Here is a 20,704-nt window from a genome sequence, read left to right on the forward strand (position 1 = left end):
AGGTGTGACGTAATCAGAGCATGGACAATAGTTTTACGTGAATCCAACGGAAGGTACGGACAGATCTTCTTGATCATGCGGAGCTTGCCAAAGCAAGCAGATGTAACCTTATTAATCTGGGCCTTGTGAGACATGGCATTATCAAATTGAAAGCCCAGATTACGGGCCGCCTGAACAGGGGTCGGGGGGGGATTCAAAATAGTAGGCCACCAAAGGGTCGCAGAGAGAGTAGTTTTTTGATTAAAAAACAGGACCTCTGTTTTATCCGTGTTCAAAACCAGGTGGTTAGAGGCCATCCAGGAACAGATGTTGCTAAGGCAGTTGCGGAAGTTTGAAAAATGGGAGTCAGAGTGGTCTCTAAAAGAAAACACAAGCTGAGTATCATCAGCATAGGAAACCACTCTGACCCCCCATGCCTCAACCACCCTAGCAAGCGGGCCTAGATAGACATTGAATAAGAGAGGGCTCAGGGCAGAACCCTGTGGCACTCCACACAGGAGGGGTTTATCCTCTGATTGAAAGGGCCGAAGGAGTACTCTCTGTGACCGTCCCGTAAGGAATGATCTTATCCAGGTAAGTACAGTGCCTCCGATTCCCAGCTGCTGTAAGCGATCTAATAGAATGTTGTGAGACACAGTATCAAAAGCGGCGGACAGGTCGAGGAGGACCAACATGGACTCCTCACCTCTGTCCGCACACTCACGTATTGTCTCAGATACTTCCAATAAAGCCGTCTCTGTGCTGAAACCAGCTCTAAAACCCGACTGGGAGTCATGCAACAGGTGGTTTATTTCAAGATAGTGGGCCAATTGCCTCTGCACCACCTTCTCCAAGATTTTAGCAGGTTTGGGCAGGAGAGATATTGGGCGATAGCTACTGAATAGTAAAGGATCAGCATCCGCTTTTTTTAAAATGGGCACCAGTAAGGCTTGTTTCCATACTGTAGGGAATTGACCCAGATTTAAAGAAGTGTTCCAAAGGGAGAGTAGGGGAGTAATGAGAACCGGTGCGAGATTGCCCATTACCTTGGCGGGGACTGGATCCAGCGGTGATCCTGAGCTAACTTGAACAAGTAGCTCAGTGGCGGTCTCTGACGTGAGCTCTTCAAAGGAATTCAATGAGAATAGCTGAGGATCTGACTCAACAATTGGCAGAGAGGACAAGGTAGAATCAAATGAAGAGGATAGCTTCAAAATTTTGTCCTGAAAAAAATCCGAGAGCCCGTTACAAAAGGTCTGACTGGGGGCACTCTGGGTCTTCATGGCAGAGGGATGGACGAAATCCTTCACTATCTTAAATAGGGCTTTGGTGGAATTCTCAGCTTCATGAATAAGCTGAGCGAAGTGTCCTCTCATCGCAGCTCGCTTTAATTTTTGGAATTTATTTAAAGCAGCTTTGTAGATAGTTTTGGATTCAACGTCATAAGTCCGGCGCCAAATGCGCTCAAGCTGCTTACAACGGCTTTTTTCCTCCCGCAGAGAGGGAGAGAACCAAGGCGCAGATGGTCGAGATCTAGCAGACGCAATCGGGGCGAGGGGGGCGATAACATCCAGGGCGTCAATGATAGCGGTATTGTATCTAACAACTTCCTCATTAAGATCTGTATAAGAGTCAAACAGGTAAGAAAAACAGGGATCAATAGTATCACAAGTGACCTTAAACCATTTTCGACCATTCTCTCTATTTCGAGAGAAACCAGGCGGAGCAGTGGGCATGGTAATTTCAAAGGGAAGGAGAAAATGGTCAGACCATGTGAGGGGTATAGCTGGAAGGGAAATGATACCGGGATGGTTGGTGAAGAGTAGGTCAAGAGTATGACCCGCTAAGTGTGTGGGGCCCTTGACTAATTGGGGCAAAGTTAATCCACACATAAAATCAATCAAACATGAAGCTTGTGTGCAGGAAGGATTATCAACATGTAAGTTAAAATCTCCTAGAACAGTGAAGTAAGTATGTTTTAAGGAGAGATCAGCTATTAAATGCAACAGGGTGGTAAGTGAGGATAGATAAGGAGTATCGTGCTCCGGCCAATAGTCCATCCTGTCTCATTGGACACCCTCGGCCAAGATCCGTCATCTCCCAGGCTGCCCAACAAAGATCTAAGAATCCTGCAACACCCATTACTACACCGCCGGACAAGGAGGAGCGCCGTCTTGATCTGATTGGGAAGACGTTTTCAACTATGGCAGCTGCTTACATCAGGGCAGCTAACTCCCTAGCGATCATAGGGCGTTATGACCGCCAAATGTGGTCAGATATGGCTGGGCTCATTGACCTCATTCCTGAGGACAGAAGACAGGAAGCACAGAAAATCTGACTAGAGGGAGAACGTGCGGCATCTGAAACAATAGATTGCGCACTGGACATTGTTAATACAAATTTCAGACAACTAGCTGGACATTGTTAATACAAATTTCAGACAACTAGCTGGGGCGGCAGTACTCGGATGCCAGGGTTGGCTTAAAGCCACCACTTTCAGACCAGAAGTCCAGACAAAAATATTGGATATGGCCTACGATGGTGAATCGTTGTTTGGAAAACACATTGATGAAGCCCTCTAGGCAATAAAAACCGATACGGATACTGCAAGATCCTTGGACTCCTTGCAATACAAACGTGGAACCTTCAGAGGCGCTAGGGGGCGTGGTTTTTCCTCTAGAGGAGGATACCAAACCCAGCAGAACAGACAATACCAGGCCCAATAAAGACAGAATTACCAATCTTCATACCGGCAATCCAATACGGCTGGTTTCTAGCGCCAGGGAGGTCGGAAACGATTGCAAAATCAAGGGCGAGATGCTAAGAGAAAACGGTGATCTCCGCAGGGCGCCAATCACACCACTTCCCATTCCCGTGGGTGCGAAAGTTTCAACATTTGTGGACAAGTGACGAGAAATTACCTCCGATCAATGGGTTCCAGACATGGTGAACAACGGACATACTCTAGAATTTGTCACCAAGCCAACTACCACTCCGCCCAAGGGACCCCCTCCCCCTCGTCTTCACTTATTATTCAAGGAAGCTTTAACAGTGCTTCTCAAGAATGTTGTAGAGAAGGTCCCAGCACATCAGAAACCAACAGGTTTCTATTGTTTCTATATGTTTTTTCCTGATCAAAAAGAAATCAGGGGAATGGCGGCTGATCCTAGACCTTCGCAACCTGAACAGATTCCTCAAAAAACAAGGATTTCGCATGGTCACACTTTCAGAGATCCTTGGTTGCCTAAACGAGGGAGATTTTATGGCTTCTCTGGACATGGAAGATGCTTACTTCAACATCCCAATCCATCCCAAACATCGCAAATATCTCCGCTTCACTGGGGGGCTGGCACCCATTATCAGTTCAAAGTGCTCCCTTTTGGACTAAAATCGGCTCCGAGGATCTACACAAAGTGCCTAGCTCCTGTAGCAGCAGCATTAAGATCCCGGGAATCCAGGTATTCTCGTATTTGGACGATTGGTTAATCTAAGGTCCTTTGGAGTAAGCAGTCAAGAATGCCACTGCAACGTCTCTTCATCTTTTCAACTCTCTGGGACTAACTGTGAACAAAAGCAATTCCCAGTTACGTCCAATGCAAGTCCTTCCATTTCTTGGAGCCCTTCTGGACACAGTCCAGTGCAAGGCATTATTTTCTCACAAACAACAGGTTCGTCTTCAAAAGCTAGCAATTCTGATTTCAAGAAGAAAGTCAGTTTCTGTTCTCGCTCCTGGGGATGTGCTCTTAGGCAATAAATCTCATCACGCTGGCACGACTCAAAATGAGACCTCTACAGTAAGAACTGCACCGTCAGTGGCAGCAAGCCGTGGGTTCCTTCAACGACAACATCAAAGTCACACCACGCATGGCAGCAGAAGGACTCGCTTTCATACAGGATGTCCCAGATTGTGTTCTGACAACAGATGCCTCCATGGAAGGATGGGGAGATAATCTCCAGGATTTACAGATACAAGGCAAGTGGTCTCAAGAGTACAGACCACAACATATCAACAGCCTGGAATTACGAGCGATTTTTCTGTCCTTGCAAGCTTTCCTTCCAAGGATTGCGGGTTCATCAGTACTGGTTCGAACCGACAATACCACCAGCATGTTTTACGTGAACAAGCAAGGAGGGACAAGATCAGCAACTTTGTCAAAAGAGGCTCAAGAATTGTGGGAATGGGTTACACTTCACAACATAAACCTCAAAGTGGTACATGTCAGAGGCCTCCACAATACCCTGATGGACACGCTCAGCAGGTCCCTATCGGACTGTCACGAGTGGGAGCTAGAGCACACTTACGTGAACAAAGTGTTCCAAACTTGGAGCAAGCAGACATTGAATTTGTTCGCAACAAAGCCAACAAGAAATGCCGATATTATGCCAGCAGATATCCTCAACAGGGATTAAGGGGGAATGCCCTGTCCATGCGATGGTCAGGGATTTGTGTTTACGCTTTTCCCCAATACCTCTAATCCAGAGGGTGTTACGCAAGATGAAATCGGAGGGCTGCCATCTCATCGTGATTGCCCCCCGTGGCCATGTCAGTACTGGTTCCAAGAACTGCTGTTACTATCCCAGGACCAGCGGATCTGTCTTCTTCCAACACCCACAATGTTGTCGAGGAACATGGGGCAGGTGGTTCACCCGGACCGTCAGTCTCTAAATTTACACGAATGCCTCCTGATTTCCTAGAATTCAAAGACCTTGACATCCCTCAGGACTGTTGACACATCTTAACTAAATCACGAGCTCGGAGCACAATTAAGACTTATCGTCTGAAATGGAAGAGGTTTTGCTGTTGGTGTAAAGCAAACACGGTTCATCCGATAGAAGCTCCTGTGGAACAAATTCTCCCTTATTTGCTACATCTGGCTAGGTCTGGACTCACTTTTTCATCAGTTAAAGTCTATTTAGCTGCACTTTCCAGATTCAGAAAAGGTGCTAAGCTTCCTGCTTTATGTTCATCCTCATTAATCAAACAATTCATGAGAGGTCTTTTGCGAGCATTTCCTCCGGTGCGCCCTCCTCCACCGGAGTGGGAACTGAACACTGTCCTCACGCAGTTAATGGAACACCCATTCGAGCCCAACCACAAGCCGAGCTCAAGTTTCTCACGTGGAAAGTTGCTTTACTTCTAGCTCCAAAATCTGCTAGAAGAGTGAGTGAAATTCAGGCTTTCACTATAAAGGAACCATTTTTACATCAGGATTGTGACCCTCCGGACTAATCCTACATTTATTCCTTAAGTGCCATCGCAGTTTCACTTCAATGAACCGGTGAGATTACGGACTTTCTTTCCAAATCCGTCTACACCAGCGGAAAGAACCTTACAGTTCGAGGCATGTGGGCTGCTAAATTCATATCTTAGCATTAGATCGCCGCCTAGTGTTGGGTCCGGATGATCGCACATTGTTGTCCTGGAAGAGTCTTCGAAGTATCCTGAGATAGGTGGCTCCTCCCCTGGACTACAGTGCGCATGGGCATCGGCTCCATCCCCAGATTGTTTTTTTCCGCCATTGGGTTCGGATGCGGTCTCGACTTCTCTCTGTCGGAACCGAGTAAAACTAACTTTTTAAGGCCAAAAGGCCTTGTATTCATAGCGTCGGTATTGTTTGCGCACGGTCTCGAGTTCTTCCGTCTCTTGGAGTCGGATTCAGCGGAGTTTTTTCACTCTTCGGACATCGAGGCCTTCTCATCGCGACACGACCGCAACTTTTCAACATGGAGCGGAGTCCGTTTAAGTTCTGTCCGCTCTGTGGGTCTAAGTACCCACATATAGACCTGCACCCGGTCTGTAACAAATGCCTTTCACCGGACCATGACGACGGCAAGTGCAAGGCCTGCGCACAATTCAGGTCTAAAAAGACTCTCAAGCTTCGGCGCGCGGTGCGCCTAGAGGCCAGACAAGCGGCCCCGGATCCAGAAAACATCTTCGGCGACCAAGAAGAAGATGAACAGGGTCATCATCTCCAAATATCCCCACCCGAAACGGAGGTCGAGGCGGATCCGGTAGACGACGACGGAGTCGTGGGTCAAGGCCTTGAATACGACGACGAGGTAGGGGACGTCGAAGAGATTTATGGGGCCGCGGCAGATAGCTCAGGGGACGAGCTATGCCCCGAAGGTTTCGAAGATCACGATCGGGTCACGGGATCGCCAGTTGGCCTTACCCAAGACCCCGTGCCGCAAGCCACGGCCCCGCCTTCTGGCCCGGCCACGGACATACTTGCTGGGCAGGCTGGATCGAAACCGAAACCGAAACATACGGTATCGACTACACCTAAAATGGCCGACCCGAAAACGAAACCGAAACTTATGGACTCGAGCGTCCCTAAAATGGCGGCCGGGCCACAGAAATCAACTGCACCCGCTGCCGCATCGGCTCCGTCGGCCTCCGGTCCACAGAAGTCGAAATCTGTCGATTCCACAGGGTCAAAATCGGCGCCAGAGGAGGGCTCCTCTAAAAAGGGTGGTCGGCACGGATCGACCACTGCGACGCCGTCCAAGCACGCCAAGGCCAGCGGCACGGCTCCGGTTCCGACTGGGACTCCGTTAGTCGGTCGCGTAGTGGAGACGGAGGCGACACAAGCACACGGATCGAAGGCTGGCACGTCTGCGCATCGATCCAAGGACTCTGGGTCGGCGGCAACTGCATCAGCGTCCAAGACTCAGAAAGGCCACCATGAAGTCGGATCCGAGGGGAAGGTCAAGACATCCTTGTCAGCGCCGAAATCCACTGTAAGTGATGCGTCCCACATCGCCGCTTCGCTACAAAGAATCAGGGAAAAGGACGCTGCTACGTCGGCTCCGATGCCATCGCCTCCGACGCCGAAGGACTATCCGGCAACGCCTAAGAGTAAGCTTCTCTTCCTTCTGCCGCCGAAAGAGGCTCCAAAAGCCTTTTCTACGAAATCGACGCCAAAGCCGTCGGATTCTTCTACGGCAGGGGTACCTTCAAGTCAAGTACTCGAATCAGGGGACGATTCTGAGCACTTCATCGACGCCAACACAGGCAAATTAACCCTATACAAGAGGAGGATCACTTCAGAGCCTGTGGACTCCTATGTCATCCCACTAAAGAAGAAAAGGTTTCCTCAGGACGCTTCTAGCCTCATAGAACCTACCCAGCCTCCTCCAAGAAGGAGCCCTACTCCCTCACCAGAACACTCTGAGGGTGAGGGATATAATGAGGATGACCAATACACCTTCCCCATCAATGAACCAGATGCACATCCAGATTCATATGATGACATTGGTGACCAAGGCACCCAAAGTGTGGGGCAAGACCCACAGCCTTTCAGTGCTCGTGCATCCCCAACAGAGGATTCTGCAGGTTTTCATGCACTCATTGAAAGGGCAGCTGCTAATCATGATGTGGACATGCATGCTGACCCAGTGGAAGAGGACTTTCTCTTTGATACTTTTTCAGTCTCTGAAAGAACTGTGAAAACGCTGCCTATGCTCAAGGGAGTCCTCAAGCATGCAGCTGACATCTTTAAAGAACCTACCAGAGCGAGAGTGGTCAATCCACGTATCGAGAAAAAGTACAGACCAGCACCTGCAGACCCTGCATACATTCAGGGACAGTTGCCACTAGACTCTCTTGTGGTCGCAAATGCCAGAAAACGGGCCAACTCCCAGACGACGGGTGAAGCTCCTCCCCCAGACAAGGAGTCCAAGGTGCTAGAGGCAGGGGGCAAAAGAGTAGCTGCACAAGCTGCCGACTTTTGGCGTATTGCAAATACACAAGCACTCTTAGCACGTTACGATAGGGCGCACTACGACACCCTAGAGCAAGTTGTACAACACCTGCCTCCGCAGTTTCAAGAGGCCACCAAACTGCTTATAGAGGAAGGGAAACTGATCTCCAACGCAGCCATCAAGTGTGCACTTGACGCCGCAGACACAGCTGCTAGGGCGATCAACACTAGCGTCATGCTGAGACGACAAGCTTGGCTCCGCATATCAGGGTTTAAACCTGATATTCAGACAACCATACTTAATCAGCCAGTCAATCCTGATAGACTGTTTGGTCCAGATGTTGACACCACCCTCGAAAAGATAAAGAAAGACACAGAAACTGCTAAGTCCATGGGAGCCCTACAATCACAACAGTTTCGTGGCAATAATTTTCGTCGCTCAGGTGCACGTGGAGTCACCAGAGGACAAATGGGTCAACAATCGCAATTCTCCAGAGGTGGAGCACAATCCTCGTTCACAAAACAGAACAAGGGAGGTTACAGAAATAACAGCAACAGAGGTCGCGGCAGAGGAAACAACAACTCCCGCTCCTCTACCCCAAGCAAACAGTGACTCTCTGTCACTGCCCCCCGACCACTTAACACCTGTCGGGGGGAGACTGCAGCAGTTCCTGCCCGTCTGGAGAAACATCACCACAGACAGGTGGGTGCGACAACTAGTCCAGTATGGTTATTGCCTAGAGTTGAAATCCACTCCACCCAACATTCCACCAAGGCAAAGGCCTATGTCCGCAGAGCACTTGCACTTATTGCAGCAGGAAGTAGTGGCGATGCTGCACAAGGGCGCAATCGAGCTCGTGCCGGTGGGAGAGGAAGGCACAGGGGTATATTCCCTGTACTTCCTTATTCCAAAGAAGGACGGATCTCTCAGACCCATTCTGGATCTGCGTCCCCTCAACCTGTACATACTATCAGAACATTTCCATATGCTTACACTGCAACAGATTCTTCCCTTGTTAAACCAAGGGGACTTCTTAGCAACCTTAGATCTCAAGGATGCTTATTTCCACATTCCACTACACCCGTCCCACAGGAAATACCTCAGGTTCACTATCCAAGGCAAGCATTACCAGTTCAAGGTCCTACCCTTCGGAGTCACCACAGCCCCAAGAGTGTTTACCAAGTGTCTGGCGACAGTAGCAGCGCACCTCAGGAGGCAGAACATCCATGTCTACCCCTACCTGGACGACTGGCTCGTTCAAGCCAAGTCGGAACAACAGTGCGCCGCGGACATGTCGACCACCATTCACCTCCTTCACAATCTAGGTTTCTCGTTGAACTACCCAAAGTCGCATCTTCAGCCGGCACATGTCCGGCAGTTTCTAGGTGCGACGATCAATACCCTGACGGCCATGGCTCAACCAAACCAAGTCAGGATAGACAGCATGCAGTCTCTAATCCAGAAGTTCAGACCACAACACTCGCTTCCAGCGAGAGTGTTCATGCAATTGATAGGCATGATGGCCTCCTGCATCTTCATAGTCCCTCACGCACGGTTACATATGCGCCCGCTTCAGGAGTGCTTAGCAAATCAGTGGACACAGGCTCAGGGAAATTTAACAGACCTAGTGTTGGTTACCAGTCGGGCATTCGACTCTCTGCATTGGTGGACTCCACACAACCTTTGCAAGGGCCGACTGTTCCAGGAGCCAGTGCCACAGATTATCCTGACAACGGACGCATCTCTCCAGCGATGGGGAGCTCATCTGCTCACTTACACAGTGCAGGGACTATGGACAACGCAGCAACAGAAGATGCACATCAACTATCTGGAACTGATGGCAATCTTCATGGCGATCAAGTCCTTCATCGTACATCTGTGCAACAAGGTAGTGTTAGTCCGGACGGACAACATGACCGCGATGTACTACATTCAAAAGCAGGGAGGCACCCACTCGCCACAGCTGTCTCATCTGGCTCAGAGCATGTGGAAGTGGGCCATTCAGAGGAACATTTTCCTCATGGCAGAGCACCTCCCGGGAAAGGACAATCAGATGGCGGATCTGCTCAGCAGATACAGCCATCAAATGCACGAGTGGGAGTTACACCCATCTGTACTCCACCCGTACTTCCAGCAGTGGGGTCATCCGGAGATAGACCTGTTTGCCACAAAAGAAAACGCAAAATGCCAACACTTTGCCGCCAGGTTCCCTCATCCACAGTCGCAGGAGAATGCGATATGGATGAACTGGTCAGGCAAATTTGCGTACGCTTTTCCGCCAGCCCCTCTGATACCGCTGGTGGCAAGAAAACTAAGGCAGCACGCGATGACTCTCATCCTGGTTGCTCCAACGTGGGCTCGCCAAGCATGGTACACCACGTTCCTCGAACTCTCAGGGGTGCCGCATCAAAGACTGCGCCTCACGCCCAGACTTTTGACGCAGAACCATGGAGAAATTCAGCATCCAGATCCGCAACAGCTCAACCTGGCGATCTGGCTCCTGAAGTCCTAGAGTTTGGATACCTTAACCTACCTCCGGAATGCATGAACATCATCAAGGAGGCAAGGAAGCCAACTACCAGAGCATGCTATGCTGCGAAATGGAAGCGTTTTGTCATTTACTGTACAGCCAATGACATCAACCCGCTAGATGCATCTATCCCTGATATCATTTGCTATCTGTTGCATCTTTACAAGTGCAATCTAGCGTACACTTCCATTCGGATACATCTATCCGCCATAGCGGCTTATCTTCAGAACAGGCAGCATCTCTCTGTCTTCAGAGTGCCTGCCATTAAAGCTTTCCTTGAAGGTCTGAAACGAGTCATTCCCCCAAGAACACCACCAGCTCCGGTGTGGAACCTCAATGTGGTCCTCACCAGACTGATGGGACCACCTTTTGAGCCACTGCACTCGTGTGAACTCCAGTTCCTAACGTGGAAAGTAGCTTTCCTAATAGCTATTATGTCACTAAGGCGTGTTAGTGAGCTGCAAGCGCTCACAATCCAAGAGCCTTTCATTCAAATTCATCCAAATAGAGTAGTGCTACGCACTAACCCCAAATTCCTTCCGAAGGTGGTGTCACAGTTTCATCTCAACCAAACTATTGACTTACCGGCATTCTTTCAAAACCCACAAACGGTGGCGGAAAGAATGCTCCATACCTTAGACGTACGGAGGGCGTTGATGTACTACATAGACAGGACACAACCCTTTAGAAAAACAAAACAACTTTTTGTTGCCTTCGCACCACAACACAAAGGCAACCCTATTTCCAAAGCAGGAATAGCCAGGTGGATTGTTAAGTGCATCCAAATATGTTATCAAAAGGCCAAGCGCACTCTAACGATACCCCCAAGGGCGCACTCCACACGCAAATTGGGGGCATCCATGGCTTTCCTAGGGAACATTCCTTTAGAGGACATTTGCAGAGCAGCCACGTGGGTTACACCACATACCTTTACAAAACACTACTGTGTTGATGTGCATTCCAAGCAGCAGGCTGCTGTAGGACAGGCTGTTCTCAAGACACTCTTTCAGGTTTCTGCAGCTGGCACAGGCAACCGCCGCTGATGGAGGGACTGCTATGTATTCTATGCTAAGATATGAATTTAGCAGCCCACATGCCTCGAACTGAATATGCTACTTACCAGTATGCATCTGTTCTTGGCATGTAGGGCTGCTAACATTCATATCGCCCACCCTCCTCCCCGGTGCCTGTTGCAGCTGCAGATATACTATTGTATTCAGACATTAGCATGGACATCCTTTACACTTTTCACTCCATCTTCTGCCACAATGGCGAAAAACAATCTGGGGATGGAGCCGATGCCCATGCGCACTGTAGTCCAGGGGAGGAGCCACCTATCTCAGGATACTTCGAAGACTCTTCCAGGACAACAATGTGCGATCATCCGGACCCAACACTAGGCGGCGATCTAATGCTAAGATATGAATGTTAGCAGCCCTACATGCCAAGAACAGATGCATACTGGTAAGTAGCATATTCATTCCCTTGACATCAAAGTATGTCTAAAGTTCGATCTACAAAGAACAAAAACCTTTAGAAAATCCGACCAGTTGTTTGTGGCTTACGGACAAGCTACTCTGGGAACTGCAGTCACAAAAGCCACAATTGCCAGATGGATAGCATCTACAATCCATTTCTGTCATGACAAGACTAACAGGCGATTGCTAAGGAAAGTCAAAGCCCACTCCACAAGAACTGTGGCAGCGTTTACAGTGTTGTTTGCTGGAGTGACTCTACAAAATATCTGTCGTTCCGCGACATGGAAACATTTTCACACTTTCACAAGACATTAATGCATTCAATCTACATGTCAAGAGGATGCGGCGGTTGGACAGGCTGTCCTACGCCAATGTCAAGAGGATGCGGCAGTTGGACAGGCTGTCCTACGCCATCTTTTTCTTTGATACCAGTTTTCAGGTACCTTTCAGTCTTTTACTATCTATGGTTGTCATTGTTCATGATACACACACAATTTTGCGATTATAATATGTTCATTGTATATAATATGTGCATAATGCTTACATATCCATGTAGTGCTATTACTATACATGTTTCTTTTCCTATTTATAGGTCATGCTTTTAACTTTGAAGGTTTGGTTTATTATACCTTTTGTTAACAATTTCTGGATGCAATTGAAAGTTTATCAGCACAAGTCTCCGACCATCCGCAACCGACTGTATACTTGGTATACTGCTTGCTACTTTGATTCAGGCATGTGAATCTATGAATGATACCCCAATACTAGATAAGAAAACAAGTTACTTACCTGTAACTACAGTTATCTAGTATTGACATCTTTCATAGATTCACATGCTACCACCCTCCCCCCAGAGAGTCGGTTCTCTGTTTTGGGATACTTCTTTCCCACTTGTGCTAGCGAAAATCTGCAGAGAACTGGCTCTGCTGCGAGTGTTCTAGAGAGTGCTGATTGGTTGGGACCAATTTTTTGGTTCTTTTTGCATAATGATGTAGATAGGCTACTAAGATCTAGACCTCAGGGCTTTTTCTTTGGGGCCTACTACTAATATTTACCTTTGGCACTACTTTTGTATTTACTGTGGGACTCCCGCCTCGGCGACGGGGAATGATTCAGGCATGTCAATCTATGAAAGATACCAATACTGGGGAGAGGAGTTGGCCTAACGGCTAGGGCGCTCGACCTCGGACCTGGGGATCTGGGTTCGAGTCTCGGTAACGACGCCAAAACCTCCTGTGATTCTGGGCAAATCACTTAATCTCCCCGTGCCTAAAATGAAAGTAACTGGTAACGTAAAATGTAACGTAACTGGAAAAATATGTAAAGCGCTCTGATACCTGATTCGGTTCGGGTGTAGTTCGCGCTATATAAAACTCTGCAAATTTTTTTTTATTTTTTTTAAATACATTAAAAAAAACAAAATACTGGATAACTGTAGTTACAGGTAAGTAACTTGTTTTCTATCCATGCACACCATGTTCCTCACACATCCTTTGCTGTTTTTATTGGCCGTAGTGGTAAAAAGGAATCGCATCATAATTATAAAACTTTGAAGACGGTATTAGCTATTACACAGTCCTTGTGGTTTCAGCATTCATACACTGAATAAACTAGCAAGTTGTCTCCTTCAATGTTCAGCAGCGTTTAATGGTCGAGTAGAAAAATGTAATGCAAGGGGACCGTTCGAGTCTCCAGTGGAATGTAACTACAGTAATAATGTTAGAGACAGAAAGACTAAAAGAACAAAATGAATCTCTTGCATTATATGGAGCATGTTTGCTACAAAATTTCAATTCACAGCAATCATTTTTCGAAGACCGAAAACCCTCCCTCTACTTTTTTCATGGGATCCCGGAAAACCCTAAAGATGCTTTTGCTCTAAAAGACATTTGGATTACATCAAAGCTGACTGCTCTTGAAAGAGTGAATTGTTGATAGCCTTAAACCTTCTCCATGCAAAGCGCTTTGTAGTGCCCACCAGCAATCTATAAGCACAAATAAAATACAAGTATATATTAATGGGTGTTTGACACAATGGCATATTGTCACAACTTGCTGTTTATCATGAAGCATCTAGATATTATTCATAATGACATTTTAAAAACATTCAACGAGAATGCAGTGTTTTCTTTTTTCTTATATGTCACGAACTCGACCCGAAGGTAACCAAGCTTTACATGAGCACCAGTAGCGTTACAGACGGACACGTTCCTTTTTGTTAGGCACAGGTAGATTAAGTGATTTGCCCAGAATCACAGGATATTGAACGTCCCTGCCGAGTCTCAAACCCGGTTCCTCAACCTACAGTGGCTCATACGTCTTATTGAAAGGGGGAACCGCAAAACGCACGCCCTTGAAATGAAATGCTCTATTCTTCAGGTACGTTTTGTGGCAATCATAGACCAGTAGGATCCTTTATTGTACTTCTCTGAAAGGAAGGCACAAAGAAAGAGTTCAGTGTATTATTTCTCTCCACTTTGTATGAGCACCTTAGGCATTCATACATTGCATACCATTATTATTCTGCACCAGTACAAGTAAAATTCTTCTAACTCCACTAGATGGTCGCAGTGACTTTGGTAAATTCATATCTGAGATCCATTGGAAGGATCAGGGGGAGCAGTTTTCTTTTCAAGGAGACCACTTTGTACAAGCCACTTTTGACAGGCCAGTACATTGCACAAGAGCTGAACGCTCATTTCAGTACTAATGGTTCTGGTGACCGGTTTGATTTCCGAAATCTTGCACCAGTACAACAAAGTTGAAATGAGTAAGTCTCGCGCTCCTATTGTTCCTGACTTAGCAGAGATACCATGTAGTACTGCTTCAGATTGGCATCACTATCACAGTAGGCTGCATGAGGAAATTCAGAGAGTCGGTGTCGCAGGCTGTTTATGAAGCAAAACGTCTATGCTCCTTGTCCCTGCAAAAGATTTTTTAAATGAATAATTACATATTTTCCACACATAAAATGCAAGAGCCAAGGCCTATGAAGGGCCTTCGTGGAAGAGCACATGTGGACGTTTCTTCGGAGAAGGCAGAAAATGCTGGAAATTTGTCTTCTTTCATCTAAATTTAAGCCCTTCGACACTGTTGTTCTTATGATATACTTCCCATAGACCAATCACACTCTGTTCACTCTCATATTACTGAGGCCTTACAATCACGCTATTTCTCTCCCAGATAACCCCCTTTCATGAAGACCCACGTCTGTCGCCCTCCCCTCCCCCCACACTCTAAACTAGCAACAACCTTCAGCAATATGGGCCTTGCCAAGACTGGCTTCAGGGGGCGAACTTAAAGCCCCTAGGGACCTTAGGCTCACACTGCTGCTTCTGTTTAATAGTGTAGGAAATCTGTAGCAAAAAAGATGGGATGGTGAACAGGTCTGCCACTGCTATTGCAGGCATGTAAGCTTGACCCCAGCTGGAAAAGATTCAGACTTCCACAATGATGCATCCCCACTGAAGGTCTCCACTGAAAGTCTAACCCCACAAGCAGATGACCTGTGTATCACTTTGTTTTCTGGAGAACCAAAGAGAAAGTCTTCTTTCAGAGCAGAGCCTGAACATTTGAGGACTAGGGAGTAGAGTGCATATGGTGCCCATGCCCAGCCCCAGATCAACCTCCTTTCCACTCCATGAAGCCTGCATGAATGTATGATACTGGGCTTGGGATACAAAGTTAGGTCTACCAGTTAAAAGAAAATGAAGCCAACAGGAATCTCTGGCAATTACACCAGAGTCACAGATCCTTACATCTAAAGAGTGAAGTAGAAAAGGAGTCTGGAACTGTGCTGTATAACTCACATATTTAGTATCTCAATGGGATGATGGAATTGTCCGCTGAATTGAATTATGGTGTATGTCTCAGTTTTAGGCACACAACTGGTTCTCCATAAAATAATATCGAAGGCGCTGTCGTATGCCTGCTTGTGAGGCTCACTCTACAGTTTTTGTCAGCAATGGATTCAGGGGCTGTGTAGGAAGATAGTGTATGCCTTGTATGTGGGACTCCTGGGTGTTGTTTATGTACATAAGAATTTAAGAACTACAGCTCTTCGATCTGTACCTTATGGGTGAAACTCAGTTGTATCCCTTGTGGATAAGATTCATAGCTGTTCCCAATTGTTCTTTATGTAACCGCTCTGGTATCGCTTGTAAAATAAAGCTCAAGTTTTATTTTAATTGTGCTTTGCACCTGCTCTGTGATGCTTACAACGTTGCTTTCTTCGTGTGCGACAGGATTCATATTGTTCTTTGATTGAGATTCACACCTCCTATCATCCTACAGGATAAAATACAGAAGTTGTACGAGAAGAAAATGAAGGAAGGCATGGACATGAATTTGGTTATCCAGAGGAAGAAGGAGTTTCGAAATCCCAGGTGAACCCAACTTATCTCCCCTCCCACCGTTTGTTTCACCCCTTTTCCTTATACTTATACTTTCATCCCAATATTTGTTTGTCCTCCTCAACGTTCACCACAGTGAACCATTCCTTTTATTACTTAAAGTGATACTTAAGCGGAATATGGTGTTGGCACGATCATTACAACTTTGACAGACTCGCTCTGGAAGCGAATGATGACCTTCCCAACTTTCCTTTCTCCTTCCAGTATCTACGAGAAGCTGATCCAGTACTGTGCGATTGACGAACTTGGAACCAATTACCCTAAGGTGAGTACAAATAATTTAATATAACTCCAGAATCCTTTTATAAATGCTTAGGGCTGTAGGCCATAAGTAGCTCTTCCACCCATTTGTCTGCATTCTTTCCTCATTTCTCCCATTCCAGAGCTCTCGTATGACAGAGAGGAGCAAACATAAGGAGGGGACCTTGTTGTGTAAATCCCCCAACATGTATGGCCAGAGTTCTCTTTCTAGCTCTGCCTATATCTGTCTTTTGGTTATCTCGCACAAGATCGTGTCAAACTCCTATTTCGAATCTCTAGGTTAGGTGTTAAGTGTCTCTCTCGCATCTCAAGTTCCCAGTCAGTTGTGTGCTTGAATGCACTGCTAAATCCAGAGGTCCTTTTTCTTCTCTTCTCATCTGTCTATTTAGTGTTGACACATGCAAACTTAAGACCCTTATATTTTCCCACAATGCCCTCGGCCCATTCCTGGGCTTATGAGTTTAAAATTCTATACAGCTAAATGTGCAAAACATGTGAACTATTGAAGAATTGATGTATAGAGCCAGTATGACTGACTTTATTTTCAGCTGTATAAATTAAGGAGTCTCCTTAAACTCAAACAGAAAATGGGAAATGCTGATCATAGAATCTGGAGCATTGGTCAATTGTTTGTGTATCATTTGTTGTTGTAAAGTGCGTCCTTCAGGCTCTAAAGGTGATGCCATCCTTCTCTTACAGGACATGTTCGACCCTCATGGATGGCCTGAGGATTCGTACTATGAGGCGCTAGGTACTCTTACGTTTCTTTGTCAGAATATAATCTAACAATGTAAAAATAATCCATGTTTTAAAGTATGTCATAATTAAGTCCAGGTTTATCGGTGTATTTGCATAGAACCCCTGTTCTGGATAGTACCCCTTCTTTTTTATCACCCCATCTCACATTTGTTGTTCATTCTCGTCATTCTTCTCTTTCTTATTCCTTCATATTTTGCAGCGAAATCCCAGAAAATAGAAATGGACAAACTAGAAAAAGCCAAAAAAGAAAGAACAAAGGCAAGTTTTTGAACTCCCTGGGGGTAAGAACTTGTGTGCAGTTTGTTTCCCTAGGGTTAACAATATCCTGATCAGTCAGACTAGCAATGCAAGAGGTTCCGCATTTGCGGTGGAGCGTCACCTCACTGACTCAGAGGCAGCAGCTGAAAAATAAAACGACATGTTACTATTATTACTGTTTAGTTTTCAGTTGCTGGCCGAGCCAACTTGTGGGGGGGGGGTGTGAACTATTGAAGAATTGATGTATAGCGATGATGGCGAGGCTGGGATCACAGGGAGGAGTGGTTGTGCACTTCTAACTGGGCATGTCTGTTTGGCCGGCTGTCTCAGGGCAGCCAAACAGACATGCGCATCAAGGTTTCTGTAATCTGGCGGTATTCTACAGCCTGGGTGGAGAAACGTGCTGGACTACCTGTGCCTGAGCGGTGCTTCTAAGACACCCTCTTTGGCAATCGCAGGGCTGCTCTCAAACTAGGAGAGCTCTGCCAGGATTGGTTGGGGACTCTGGCCTAGGGATAGTCTGGAGTAGCAGGTGAGAAGGAGCACTGTAGCACGAGGCAGCCACAAGATCAGGCATGTTTAAAACATTTTTAATTCAACTCCTGCCGTCGCTGCTGCCTTGCCGCCCATCACGCACTGGATATTGGTAGCAGCCCTGACTGTGTCTGCGATTGCGGGGGGCTGTTTTGTGATTAGAGCTGGAGCCCTCTCTAATCCAAGCAGATGCCAATTACTGAGCTCAGTAATATGTGGCATTGTCGGTCTTGGTTATCTTGCTAATTATATGAAATACTCAATTAGTCTTAATGTTATATAACTCTTTGATCTTCCTGAAGAGTGAAAAGCAATTAAAGATTACTTCTTTCTTTCATGCAGATCGAGTTTGTGACTGGCACTAAGAAGGGTGCAGCCACTACCACCACCACCACTACTGCAGCAACTACCACCTCAGCTCCAAACACTGCCGGAACAGGTAGAGTGGTTTTTGATTCACTTTTCGTTGGGCTCATGAAGCCATACTTTACTCCACCTGCTTCTGCTGAAGAAATAGCATAAAAGACACCATCATCCTCATCCTTGCATGAATTGCTCTTGCTCTTCAGAGCTGTGTGCCACATGTCACTGTACTTCAGTACCACCTGATGCTTTATGGCTTGATTTTGGAGTTAGTGTATGTGCACTATAAAGAGTCAATACATTTATTTACTTTACTTAGATCCTCTGCTGCGCATGCCCTCACCTCCAAGGATTTACAAAACCACAAACTATATGTTTAACATTTATAAGGAAAATAATGTGAGCATTTTGTGTAAAAGGACATTTTTAAAAAACGGAGAAAAACGAAATAAAAGACAACCTACTGAAGGCATCCCAAGAGCAAGTGGATAAGAGATAAATTAGTGGTAAATTGGAAATAAAAGGGTAATTAAACCGATGTGAAAGGACAATTGGTTAAATATTGCAGTCCTGGATTCAGGAATATCTCAGTAGGTACTGCATAATATGTCCAGAGGGAGGTGGGATTCTTGATAGTGAGAAAAGTGGCAGACCAATTCCTCTACGAACAGTTCCACTCGTACCTCTTACCTTCCATTTCCTTAAAATAGTCAATGCCAACCTCTTTCCATTGTCCTGTTCTGGCTTGGAGGCTTCAGTTTTAAAAAGGCACATGGTTGGTAATTTTTATTAAAAAAATTCCCCTTCAAAATATTTAGTGAAAATCTACGTTTTACCGAAAAGGGTATCACCAGGATCTTTCTTAGATCTTTCTCTCAGGTTTAGGAACACAAGCATGTCTGAACTGTGTTCGGTGTGTGGTACATTTGTTGAAAAGCCCCTTTCACATTCATGTAGGGAACCGCCAATGTTTGCTTTGTTTCTAATTTCCTGTATTTTGCAATGTGCAGATTCCCAGAAGAGGAAGAGCAAGTGGGACTCTGCTGTCCCAGTCACGACCATGGCCCAGCCAATCATCCTCACCACTACGGCCACCCTGCCAGCAGTTGTCACGGTGACCACCAGTACCAGTGGCTCAAAAACCACGATCATCTCTGCAGTGGGCACCATTGCAAAGAAGGCCAAGCAATGACCCTGCAGGACCCAATTGGACTCAAGAATTGTGTACAGAAGAGTGTTTTAGTGGTTTTTTACACAGGTGGTAACGAGTGTTTGCGATTTCCTGCCTTCAGACAAACCCTTTAAAACTTTAATCATCAGTACGCATCCCTCCTATGGAGAGAATAACGGGCTTTGGTTTGTGATGCACTGGAACACAACCTGCAGAGACTGGTTCTTTCTTTGTTCACTACCAAACATATTGTTCAGTACCAGTTATATCACTTGTGACGTTCCAATTCAGCAAAGGGATATTAAGGAATAAGGATGAATAAATGGATGAAGGTTCATGCTTAAATGTGAATGGGATGGAACATTAAGCTTTTGAATTGGATGGATAATTGAAGCTATAACAGTGACTTCATAAAGTCCAAGAACATTGTCTTTCTGTCAGATAAACACAAGGCATACAGTCCAACATGACTTAAAGTCCTGAGAAGCCTTTTCTTCCTTGGATAAAGCAGCATCAACCAAGGCTTCCACCAATCTTTGTTGCAACTCAAGTCACTATTCTGTCACTGCAGGTCAGACTGCCTTGAAACGCAACAGGCTTTGTGTAAAGTGGAGATGTTCTGGCACTGCTTGAGATCTGTGAAAGAAAATGACATTAGGATTTGGGGGACAAACAAGAATAAAAATCGATGCAAAGAATGTCGACATGGGCAGAGGTTTTGATGGTCTTCTTTCGTGACAACATTAAATGCTTACTAATGTTGGGCACAGAGGCATGCATGTGTTTGTATGCTGTACTCTTCAATTCAAATAAGCTTTATTCGGTTGGAGCAAACAACCATAAAAGCACAATATATAATCACATTACATAATTGATAAAAAGTCGACATCCATAGTGAAAATGACATACAAATACTGATTCCATTAAACATCATAAACTGCGTCAGTTCTCCTAATGTAAACAATAAACTCATAGCAGCATTACATGATTTTGGTAACAAAGATCCAGGACACGTAGGCTTCAGAAAGTGTAAAGTGCAAGGTGCTTAATTAGTGGGACCATACTTGACCATAGGGGAGATGGTTAATTACGTTAGAATAACATACTCTTCCTGGCATTGATTGAACTTAAAATAAATGTTGCAGTATAAAAACAAATCTCAGGTTCTCTTAGTGCAAAAAGTAGGGTCATAGCAGCATTAGTGGTTTTGGCATCATACTTTTTAAAAAATGGTTTAAAATAAGCAATTCTAAAA

General features: G+C 45.9%; 1 protein-coding gene across 2 annotated transcripts in view; it reads left to right on the top strand.

The window, feature by feature from the left end:
- The window catches only part of SAP30BP (SAP30 binding protein), a 356,156-nt gene extending 335,998 nt beyond the window's left edge, over positions 1-20,158 (top strand). For both annotated transcript variants that reach the window (XM_078654538.1, XM_078654539.1), the window contains 6 exons: positions 15,985-16,076; positions 16,308-16,368; positions 17,064-17,115; positions 17,323-17,381; positions 18,258-18,354; positions 19,289-20,158. In XM_078654538.1, the coding sequence (XP_078510664.1) occupies positions 15,985-16,076; positions 16,308-16,368; positions 17,064-17,115; positions 17,323-17,381; positions 18,258-18,354; positions 19,289-19,470 (543 nt within the window). In that variant the 3' untranslated portion in view covers positions 19,471-20,158. The remainder of the gene's footprint in view (positions 1-15,984; positions 16,077-16,307; positions 16,369-17,063; positions 17,116-17,322; positions 17,382-18,257; positions 18,355-19,288) is intronic.
- Positions 20,159-20,704: the final 546 nt, after the last annotated feature.

Source organism: Lissotriton helveticus, chromosome 7 (assembly GCF_964261635.1).
Source record: "Lissotriton helveticus chromosome 7, aLisHel1.1, whole genome shotgun sequence".
In the NCBI taxonomy this organism is placed as follows: Eukaryota; Metazoa; Chordata; class Amphibia; order Caudata; family Salamandridae; genus Lissotriton; species Lissotriton helveticus.